Raw genomic sequence first — 12,448 nt, 5'->3', positions numbered from 1 at the left:
ATTAACCGGCGAATGTCCGAAATATGTTTTTTTCTTTTTGAATTTAATCAGCGTTAATCAACTTTTCAAATTTTACGCGAGGTTTGATGATGACAGGTTATGTTAGGTTGGGTTAGATTTTTAACCTATTCCTAATATTAATAGCCAAGTTTAACCAAATCTACCCTAAATTAACTTATTCTAACCTAATTCTACCATCATAGCTTGCATAAGACTGAAAAAGCTGAGTCGCAATGCTAAATGAATTCATGCAGAGAAAAAAGAAATTTAGGACATTCACCGGTGAATATCGACATTAATCACATTTTGAGCATTCACTATATGAAAATATCATATAAAAATATGATAAACTTTTGTTTTTGTGTTCCAGAATAATTAGGGCATAACCATAAAATTCGGGTTAATTAGAAGGAAATATCTTAAGAAAACAATTCTTATTTGGCAATGAATAAAAAAGAATTGTAGTTCATGAATTTTGAAAGTGGTTCCCTTATACCAAATTCCCTCCCCCTAATGTGCAAATATATAGCCCTAATGGTACATTTCCCATATATTTTGCTATGTATCACTCTTTTTTCAATCCATGTGGCCGAAAATCAAATCAACTCGGACGAAATCCAGAAACGGAAAAGATTCGGAAAATATACAATTTGGGCTATATATATTTGCACATTAGGGGAGCTTCGGTTAAATTATAGTGGAATTGCTGTCAAAATTTATTATCTGTAATTTTCCTATGTACTTTGAAGTACCAATAGTTTTCTTCATGTATTTCTTTTTTTTTCAATAGCCTCGATTCCATTCTTACACCATGACAAATTTCAAGATGTGCTTCGCCGTGGAGAATAAAATCTAATTTTCTTTATAACTTCAATAGAAATAGAATTTTTCTCAACAAAAAACTATGTCTGTCATCTTTTTTCCCAATAAAAATAATACAGACGGACATCTCCTTTTTGTAAAGCTTCTGCAGCCATTCTGAGATTAAAGGAACTGACCAATAAAATGAAAACAAGCCAATTTTTAATGCATACATTTTTAGGTTTAGACTTTAGATAGATTAATTTATCTCGAATGATAAAACAATTTATAAACACATTTAACACAAAACTCCATTTTGAGTAAATTATTTGAACATTTGAACAATTCAGAAATATTCCTGTGGAGACGATTAAATAACCTTATATTCATTATGATTTTTTTGAACAATTCAGAAATTCCCATGAAGAGGTTTAAGATCAAACATGAAATTTAAAATCATATCTCATATTCTTTGAAAAGCCTCCATTACAAAATTTCTATTGTATAAACCAAAATTTTACTCGACAAATTGCCAAGTGTAAAACCACCAACTACATACTGTTTGACTGATATCAAACTTATTCAATATTGCCCAAAAAATGATGATTTGGGATTTTAGAGCAAAAATTTTTAATGCTACTGCTCAAATGCCAAAGTCCATCAGCAATATTTTCAAGAGTCTTAAAAATTTAAGGACCAAAATAATTTATTGAATCTAATATTGGACTGTAACACGAAATATGCAACCATAAGTCCAACGTCCATAGTGTACAGCTAGTAATATTCTTTTCTGACTGGGTCAGTATATTCTGTAACCTAGGCTTGCAGTGTGAAATCATTACAAGGAAATAAATATACGGCTGAACTCGGGGCTAGTGCAAAAATCCTGCCTATTTGGGCTAAATGGAAGCGCAAAATAATGGATAAAACTTTAATATAAAACACATAAACAAAAAAAACTTAACCATGTGGATCATAACCACCTGTAATTGAGATTCTAGCCTTTGCCTTCATCGCATCGTCCAATGCAATCTGAAAGATAAGTAGGTTTTATTGTGGATTTCTTACACGAGCAATTTGTCCTTAATACTACAAAAAAAAACGTGTAACCCACTTTTTGTTTGCTGAATCTTTTATAGATTTGTCACGCGGCATAACGCCTCATGAATCTGACAAAGTCTCCCAAATTTCATGTTCATCAGGTTTTTTCATGTTCTAAGCTCAGCCTATTTTAATTTGCCTTTTGAATTTCTATTGGTATTTTCTTAGAAAATATATTTTGACCTTTGCTGTTGTTATGAATTCTGCAAAAAAAAAAAGAAAATATGAAAGAAGAATACGTTAAACAGGAAAGCATTTTCTAGAATACCAAAACGTAATAAAGTCTTACATCCTCTTAAAATTTTTCCAGTTCTGAACAGAGATTTTTTTTTTTTACTATTAAACAACAGATTTGTACCTGGGACCTCAATAAGGTCAAAATAAATGACTTATGCGACTTCACAGAAACCTGGTAAATCCAACTTTCTTTGGACTTACATGAAACTTAGGAATAAAAAAGAACATAAGCCCGTTATTTATAGTTTCTCACAAATAAAATCAGGTGTTGCATCAGATAATTGTTGTTTTAAGATTTTCTCATAGGAAATAAGAACAAGACATGTAAAACAGTCACATATGCGCAAATATTAAGCATACTATAAAGCTGTCTTGCCTCTCTAGCAGAGAGTTAAATTTTCACCCTCAAGTTTATTCACCCAATGGCAAATCTGCTTTTGACTAGCTGACAATGCTAATTATTGAACTAGAGTTCTGATTAAAAGAAGTTGACCTCCCTTTGGATATTACTTGGCCTCCTCAGGTGTCACTTACTCGTCTCCGCTACTTATTGAATTATGGAATTATCAAGAATTCAAATGACCCTGGAGTCTGGCTGCTCAGCAGTGGTAGAAGAAACATAAGGTAAAATCAGCTCTAGAATTTTATCGCACAAAGCTGAAAGTGTAAACGCGTAAAAATGACAGTATGTGACTTTCAAGACATTTACCAAAGATAAACAACCTATATAATAAGTTTAATTAACCAAATTGAGGAGAGTCTCCCCTCCCTTTTTATTCCAAAACTATTCTATTCTATAAAAAGTCATTTGATGACTATTGTTTTACGCGTCCTTAGATTAGAAGTAGTTTCTAGGATCTCTTTGCACATGAGGAGTCTAGACGACAATAAACACTGCATGAAAAGATATCAGCTAAAGTTATTGGCAGAAAAATTGAGATAAGCCTCTAATATTCTGCCAACTTAAATTTTTCATTTTACAATAATAAGGCAGTTTGTAACAAAATGTGATATTTTAGAGTCTTTGACCTCTATGCTAAAATTATCTACACTTTAATTAAAGAAATTAAATTCCTTACATATTTAAAGCCAATTAAAGAGAAAAAATGATCTAATTTTTATGGTAAAAACACAAAAACTTACCGTTTTGGTTCCAAGAGCTTACTTATTAAATTCAGATTCAGTTCAAATTTCCGTTATTCAATTTAATGCCTTTTTACAGTCAAAAGTCTAGATATTTAAAAAAAAACAGAAGAAAGAAAAGAATAAAAGCAACGGAAAGATGACTAAGGCAGCTTTAAATTGATTTTAGAACATCCTCCAAATTTGGAGCAATAGTCAAAAAATTGCAACACAAGTGTAAAGCAGTGATCAATGCTTTTTCAGATAAAGCTAGTCTTTAACACAGGGAACAAAGGAGCCAATACGGAACTAATAAAGCGTTTGATATTTAAATTCTTCAAACACATCAGAGCAGCACTGACACAGCAAGCTAATTTAGGTAAAGCAGGTAGAGAATCGTTATACAAGACTTAAGAACCACGAAAACCACGAGTCTACTAATTGAAAATAAGACAGAGTCTAACATTCGCACATTAAGATTGTTTTGTTTTATATTATCTGGGTTTTGACTAAATCCATGAAGCAGCTACTACTTCAGAGATAAACTGGCATGAAATAGTCTTAAAAATGGACAAAATAACCAATGGTCATTAAAATCAAATTAATATAATAGAATTCTTCATAAAGGAGGACAAATCATTACCACACAATCTACCATGCTGGATGTAGTGTAGTTAAGAGTAACCCAAGTGAATATAAATATGATCATCACATCATCACAATACACCGTAAAAGGGGAAGGAGAAGATAGAAGAATTCCTCCCTGGTGAACACCATTCGCTGAAAAAAGCTATAGGCTGTTCAGAGCACCAACAATTTAAAAAATCTTGTCTGTTACACCAAAAAAGATTATCAAGTATGAGAAGGTGGAGACACAATGATCATTTAAAATACAAATTGGGTTCTAATTTTTTAGACAGCTAAACACTTTTTACAACAATAAAAAACGTAATTGACAAGTGACAAATTTAACTGAAGATTGTTTTTACAAGCAATACAACAACTACTATTAGCACACAAAAGATATTCCAGACAAAATATCATCGTACGTTCCTGGAATTTTGACATTGTCAGAGCCAAAGTTGTAGGGTGAACACTATATTCGAAACTGAAATCCGGCCCTTGGTGCTTCTTTATGGGGGCCAGCGTAAATATCTTTTATTAGATCAACAATTATCCCACAGTTACTTATTAAGGATATAATTACCGAAGAAAAAATAAAAACAGCTATAACCAATTTTGTAAGTGTTTGAAAGATAAACAGTCAGAGGCACGAGCTGAGTTTGTCCTTTCTTTTAAGAATCAATTTAAAATATTTGAAGTCAAGCGCCCAGGTCCAACACTAAAAGCTTTAAAAAACTTGATCTAAAAAAAAAACTAATGTTTAATATTGTCTTACCAGGACAGACAAACTTCCAAGGGTATTGTCGAAGGAATCAACTTCTCCACAGATCTCTCTTGGAACATCCACCTTGATCGGGTAAAAACATCCCACGAAAGAAAGTTAGGGATAGCCCTTCGCTGCAAAAACCTTCTGCCTCTCAGCTCGATCATACCCACCATCGAGTATGGAATCAGGAATGTCGATGAAATACATTAAAGTGCAAAATGAAATCAGGATTTCCAGACACGATGATGGGGTATTTTAAAATTTTGGTGAATGAGTTAGAGAGAAAAGGTCTAGGAATTAACGCTGTAAAATGTCAATATTTTGCAATAAATCATACCTTTGGTTCTCCCCCTTTGGTAATGGATTGTTTTCCCATGATTCGGATTGGGTGATGTACCTTTGTGCTCCACTCTCTTCCACTTAGAGGCTAATGGTTCACTAGGCTTAGAGGCTCACTAGGCTAGAGGCTTAATGGTTCACTTAGAGGCTAAGACTGAAAAAACTGTGGTTCTCTCATTTGTCTGCGTGGCTGAGTGAGACAGGATACGAGCCGAATAAGCACAATATTACGAGTTCCTTTATTAGCTTGACTTTATCAATCAATTATTCTCCCTTTTGTTTTCCGGTAGTAATCTTAACACATTTTTGGCCTTCTTTTCTTTTCAAATTTAAAGTGGCATATTTCAAATATCTTAGATTTTTACTTTGCATCCAAACTTAGCACGAAAAAAAGTTAATATCGTAGCTGGGAATATTAGTGAAAACACTTTAAATTTAGTAAAAAAAAGAGAAGGGCTTTTACAAGAAGCAAATGAAAGACACATCATATGAGAGCCTAAATGTAAGAAAAGTAGAGAAAACACTAAAATATGAATTAAGGAGGTGTGAAGTGGAATTCATGGATAAAGATGCTCCACGCAGTGAAGGTACTAAAAGTAGAATAGCCAAGGCCAAGACTATTTTTTTCGCAATTGAAAAAAATTGGGAAAAATAGAAAGATAAGGCTGAAGAAATAGTTAGGAGCTATATTTAAGACAGTGGTCAAATATGGTTTTGAAGTGTGGGGGCTTTGAAAGACGAAGGAGAATTTGTAAGATGTTTTCTAAAGGAACTCTTTTGAATACTAGTCCTGCTGACAATATTTCAAACATTAAACTGCACGGAAAATGTGGCAATATTTCACTTTTTGACAGCTATAATGAGAGAAAGATTGAAGAAGGATGACAGACTGTCAAAGATAATCCTATTCGGCAAACCATCTAAGGCCAAACGAAAAGCGTGTTATCACCGATTGGAGTAATAGGAGGACATAAGAAAGTATTTTAAGAAAGTCGAGACTTTTCGAGAGGGTGTAAAGAGACAAGCTTTGAATGGATTGCGGCGGAGGAAGAGTCGGTATAGTTAAGTTGGCCTCAGGCAGCTTGGTGCTGTGATGAGCTGTTAGAAGTAGTAGCAGTAGTATTTGTTATACATTCTTGCAAAGTATGTATAGAATTAGACCCTCTTGAGGTAGTAAAGAGTAAGTGTGATTTCCTAGTAAAAAAAAGCTGCAAATTACTTGTGTAATAGAAAACTATTCTTTCTTCTTGAAAAAAATGTTTTATATATACACACACACACACACACATATATATATATATGTATATGTATATATATATATATATATATATATATATATATATATATATATATATATATATATATATATATATATATATATATATATATATATATATATATATATATATATATATATATATATATATATAGAACAAAAGAAAACACAGCTACACTTAAAGGAGTACTACTAAGCGAAAGATACGGAGAAAAAAAAACTAATCAGCTGAAAATCTGCACGGACAAAAGGATCTTGAAGAAGAGACACAAAATGCATAGACAGAGGGATGCCACCAGAATAAAGTCACTAAAATCTTTTAAAAAATTACTAAAACAGCAAAAATTGCTAAACTTAAACTATGACTGCATTCTTCTCGAAAACGGTAGAAAAGTTGTACTTCTCAGTTTCTTACCATTTTAGGAAAACTTGAAGGCATTTTTGTTTTAGGATTTTAGAGATATATTACATCTACGCAATAAAAGTAAAAGGCATGGTTTGTGGAAAAAGAATCAAGTGTGGAACTTTCTCCTCCTTTATAGTCGGTAGTAACTATCCTTTCTCCTATGTCTATAAATTACCTTTATACCTGTAATTGAATAATTATGTAAATTACTTAGTAATGGAAGGAGCAAGAAACCCAGCAGTCGCAATTAAATCAGGAAAAACTACCTTCTTTCTTTTTGCTTCAACTCGAGATTTGTAGATAAACTCGATCAATGCAACGACCATAGCTAAAACAAGTCCTCCAATCAGAATGTAGAATATGCCGGCAACGTTACTTAGGGATAGCTCATTTTGTGCTGTCTCCTAAAATGTAAAACTATAATTATTTGAATGATCAACAATACTGGGGAAAGTAGCTGGCTGATGTAGCTGGCATCCATACATGATTCCTGTTTACAAAACTGCGTATTGTTGCAGATATAGACTTGAAACCTCAACTTTAAGCTTCTCAAGTAGTTTATATTTAAGGGTGTCATTGTCATTAAGATTATTCCCCTCTAAAGGTGTTTAGACATCGTATGTCTAGCTGCAACCTAGTAGAGAGCGAATAACAGCCCTTACTAAAATATAGCTTTAAATTGTGTTTCGAAAAAAATAATTGTAAAAAACAATCTTGTGAAGATTTCTTGTAGAGATATAGTAAAACAGATTTTTCATTTAAAGGTGATCCAGAAATGATGATTAATATATAAGTCTTAACTTAAAAGCAAAACGTATTGAGAAAACAAGTTTTTGGGAATTTTGAAAAACAGTTCGAAATAACTTAAAAATGGTGGCAGATTGAAATAAAATGTACAACATTGAAATTATCATGTTTGGAGACTCTGAACTGAAGAATTACAGTCCCTTACCTGGAACAGCAAAGGGAATTACTTCTTTGCACGAGTACTACTGATATGTCTTTTTTTCCGAGGGTTAATCATATCAAACTGGTGATAATCATCCTAGTATATTGCGCGAGAATTAATTTTGAAGAACAAAAAATTGAAAAAAACTAGTACCTTCTTTAAGCACCAAAAGAGATCTCGCCACAGCAAAGTGGTATTTTCTGCCATTTTGAGTCACGGAGCATCAATTTTTAGTCAAACAGGGCTGATTTGACGGGAAATACAAATTCTAAGAAATACTCAATCGATTTGTCATGGAAACTTCAATAAAGTCAGAATAAATTGTTTTAAATTGGCGAATGTCTTCTGAATCTTTTACCCTAGACAAAAAATATGTTTCCTTTGAGCAATTTAGGTGTTTTCTATGTAAATTTATAAGCTGGAGATGATTTTCTGTTTATTGTATAGTTTTATTTTTTTCCTTACTTCACCTATGCCATTATTTTCTTTTGTCTCGTATGAAAAAAAATTATGAAGAGGTGCAACATTAATATACATCGTTCATTCAGGTTAAAAAAAAAAAAATGGCATATTACATAATCCAAACAGTAGGGGTAACATATAAGAGTAGAAAATGGCTCTAGCGCCGACAAAATAAAACTATCAACATCATCTAGAGTTTGGTGACACTTGACGTTTTTTTTTATAGCTTTACAGTCGTTTCAAGAGTTTAGATCAGACACTTCGATCCCCCACTGTCCTAATTTTACCATTTACACTACTTAAAATAATCATTCTTGTTATTCCACTTGAGAAAATGCCAAGTGTCGCCAAACACTAGATGCCTTTGATAGTTTCTTTGTCGGTACTAGCGCCAGTTCTCACTCTTATAATTTATCCATACTCTTTGATTTAATCCATAGCCCACATATTTTAAATAGTTCGTAGGAACAAACTGTAAGTAACCGAAACTCTAGAAAACGGAACTTTGATACCAATAGATACATCAAAAGAATCGAATTTTTACACTGAGTTCAAATATATAACCTTTATTAAGTTTAATCTTACCCATCAAAAGTTAAGAGCCTGAAAAATTTATATTATTTTCGATAAAAGAGGGAAGAACCCCCTAAAAGTCAAAGAATCTTAATGAAAATTACACCATCAAATTCAGCGTATCAGAGAACCCTACTGTTCTAGATTCAGGAACTTGATCTTTTTTTTGCCAGAAGAAAGGTCACGGATGTGTGTTTGTTTGTTTGTTTATTATCCCCAGGGGTGATTGTATCGACCCAGTGGTCCGAATATCACAAGAGGGCTGATTCGTACAGAAAATAAAAGTTCTAGTGCCCTTTTTAAGTGGCAAAAAAGCTGAAGAGCAGCTATACCCCTCCCACGCTCATTTTTCCTTAAGTCACCAGATGAAAATTTTAAGATAGTTATTTTGTTTAGCATAGTCGAAAATTTCAATAACCATATCTTCGAGGATGACTGAACCCCCCGCAGTCCCCGGGGGAGGGGCTGTAAGTTATAAGCTTTGTTGATTGTTTACATATGGTATTGACCATGACTTTATGCCCACAGCTATTCAATTTTAATTCAAAAATCAACGTTTTCAGGTTTTTTTGGGGGGGGATGGGAAGGGTGTTAGGCGGGAGGATCTTTTCCATTGATGAATTTTGTACGGGGAAAGGGAATTTTTAATGAACGGGTGCCATATTTCCTGGCATTATTTTAAAAAAAATCAAAAATCAAATAAAAGAAAACAAGCAACATAAAAACTTGAAACGAACAGAAATTATTACACATATGAAGGGGTTCAGCCCCTTGACAATACCTCGCTCTTTACGCTAAAGTTTTTTTTTAGTACTTTCAAAAGAGCTATTTATTATAATTAAACGGCCTTTGTGATTCAGTGTGATTCACGGGTCATTCTTAAATAATTGAAATAAAATTCGGACTTTAGCATAAATTGCAAGGTATTGACGAGAGAGTACCCCCCCCCCCATGTACCTAATAATTTCTGTTAGTTTAATTTTTAATGTTGCTCCTTACTCTCAGTTGAAAAAAAACTTGTTTTTTAAATATTAAATATAAAACCAAATCGAGGTTATGGTTTAACTCTCAATACATTTTAGGAAAAGACAGCACCAAAGCAAATTTTACCAATAAAACAAACCTGCTTATCTGAATTGGAGCATTCGCTTCTTTCATACCACCACTTATTTTCTAGTCTTTGAAGATCTCCGTTTTCCTTCAGGTCTAAAACAGCAAGATTTATTCGCTCACGAAGAGGTGACCCAAGTGGGGTGGCTACTCCGAATCCTTTTGCATCAAGATTTTGACCAACCTACGAAGATAGCTGTCTCTAATTAAAACTAAAATAATGTATGTAAACAGTAATCGTGGTAGCGACTTGCAGCAAGTGCTAAAAGCTCCCTTAGCCTAGTCACGACCCTGTTTTTATGCTCTGAGAAAATGGGAAGATGTTGACAAAACCAGATACAAAACCATTCAAGTAGTGATAAACATTTTATTGAATCTAACTTTCAAAAAAAAACAAAAAAAACAAAAAAACTTGGTGATAAGCATTCTATTGAGTCAAACTTGAAAAAAACAATTTTTTCTGACAAAAGTAAAGAGCGAAGATTAAAACGGAAAAAGTTATTGCTTTGCAGCTAATGCAACACATTATAATGTGGAATATCTGTGCAAATAAACTGAATTGTAATATTTCTCTAAATTTGTGGTATTATGAAAAACTAGAACTTTACTGAAAAAGCAAATTCGACGCAGTAAAATACGATTAGAACCACAAAAGAACTTAAGTACAGTGCAGAAAGTAAAAAACTAGCCTATATGGTTTTCAATCATCTTATACTGGCCATGTAAATTTTAGTCTAAAATTTCAATTGTCTCAAAACTCAAGTAAGATCAGTTTTCAGTAAAGCACTATTTTTTCATGGATCCTAAAGATTTAGGGAAATATTACGAATTAAAAACCTTAAGATTAATCAAAATGGTGGCTACCATTTCTGAATCAGCTTCAACTGGCAATTTTTCTCACTCGACAGTCTTTTTTTCAAAAATCGTTTTTGAACTGTCAATTACTGTGGGCTGTGTTTTGCCCTTTATTAGATTAAATAAAAAAACAATTTTTTTTAGCTGAAAGTAAGGAGCGACATTAAAACTTAAAACGAACAGAAATTACTTCGTATATGAAAGGGGCTGCTCCCTCATCAACGCCCCTCTCTTTACGCTAAAGTTTGACTCTTTCTCTCAACTCCACTTTTTAAAACAATAAAAAACTTTAGCGTAAAGAGCGGGGCGTTGATGAGGGAGCAACCCCTTTCGTATACGAAGGAATTTCTGTTCGTTTAAATTTTAATGTTGCTCCTTACTTTCAGTTAAAAAAACTTGTTTTTTATTTAATTTCTGAACGTTTTTGAATTAATGCATGTTTTGATTTTGGCTCTCCGCAGATGAATAATTAAAACGAAATTTGTATATTTATTTTCTTGGCTAAATGGCTTTCTCATAGTTTTGATCGAATGATATTGTGAAAATTAGGAGCGGGGGAGGAGACTCATTCTGACGGAAATTGAAAGTTTTAGTGCCCTTTTTAAGTGACCAAAACAATTAAAGGGCACCTAGTCCCCCTCCCACGCACATTTCCCCCCAAAGTCAACTGATCAAAACTTTGACATAGCCATTCTGTTCAACTTAGTCAAAAACCTAATAAATATGTCTTTGGGGATGACTTATCCATCCCCCAGTCCCCGGGGGAGGGGCTGCAAGTTACAAACTTTGACCATTGTTTACATATAGTAATTGTTAATTATGAAGTGTACAGACGTTTTCAGGGGGACTTTTTCGCGTTGGGGTGGGGGTGGGCCACGGGGAGGAAGTTACGTGGGAGGATCTTTCCATGGAGGAATTTTTCATGAGGGAAGAGAATTTTCTAGCATTATTTAGAAAAAAAATAATGAGAAAATAAATATTTTTTTTCAATTGGAAGTAATGAGCGGCTATAAAAATTAAAACGAACATAAAATATTACGTATATAAGGGGGTTCGTCTCCTCCACAATACCTTGCTCTTTACGCTAAAGTATTTTTAGTAATTTCAACTATTTATTCTAAGGCCTTTGTGATTCAGGGCTCATTCTCAAAGATTTGGGACAAAATTCAAGCTTTAGTGTGAAGAACGAGGTATTGACGAGGGGGTAAACCCCCTCATATACAAAATAAAAATACACAAATATAGAAATTCGTTACGTAAGTTAATTCGTAAGGTACGTATGTTTATTATTAACAGAAACATTCGTAAAAAAAAAAAAAATTTAGTTGCATTTTTAAGCAACCAAAAATTGTAGGGCAATTAAACCTCCTCGCCCACCCCTTTTTTTTTATCAAAATCGTCTGATCAAAACTATGATAAAGCCATTGAGCCAAAAACAAAATAATATGTAAATTTCACTTTAATTATGCCTCGCTATTTACGCTAAAGTTTTTTTTTGTTTTAAAAAGTAGAGTTTAGAGAAAGAGTCAAAGTTTAGCGTAAAGAGTCAGGCGTTGAGGAATTGTCAACCCCTTTTATACACGGAATAATTTCTGTTCGTTTTAAGTTTTAATGTTGATCCTTACTTGCAGTTTAAAAAACTTGTTTTTTTATATTTAATATCATGAAGAGACGTATAATGACTAATATTAAATCTTTCGATAGTGTCTACGTGCTCTTTGTAGATGTTTCATCATAACTCCATTATAAAGTGCCAAATGGCATCAAAAATTACATTTTTGGTGCAATTTCTGGAGTACAAATGCTGAGCAGCATGAAAATGTACCA

At 33.0% G+C, this 12,448-nt stretch overlaps 1 protein-coding gene across 1 annotated transcript in view; it reads right to left on the bottom strand.

The window, feature by feature from the left end:
* Positions 1–1,718: 1,718 nt before the first annotated feature.
* Positions 1,719–12,448, bottom strand: part of LOC136042541 (glutamate receptor 1-like) — a 31,649-nt gene continuing 20,919 nt past the window's right edge. Inside the window, exons 2-4 of the mRNA XM_065727508.1 lie at positions 9,780–9,950; positions 6,939–7,076; positions 1,719–1,833 (exon numbers count right to left, since the gene is read on the bottom strand). Of these exons, the coding sequence (XP_065583580.1) occupies positions 1,762–1,833; positions 6,939–7,076; positions 9,780–9,950 (381 nt within the window). The 3' untranslated portion in view covers positions 1,719–1,761. The remainder of the gene's footprint in view (positions 1,834–6,938; positions 7,077–9,779; positions 9,951–12,448) is intronic.

This window comes from Artemia franciscana, unplaced genomic scaffold (genome assembly GCF_032884065.1).
Source record: "Artemia franciscana unplaced genomic scaffold, ASM3288406v1 Scaffold_1435, whole genome shotgun sequence".
In the NCBI taxonomy this organism is placed as follows: domain Eukaryota; kingdom Metazoa; phylum Arthropoda; class Branchiopoda; order Anostraca; family Artemiidae; genus Artemia; species Artemia franciscana.
Note: the sequence above shows the minus strand (reverse complement) of the source record. Positions and strands in the feature narration are given on the sequence as shown.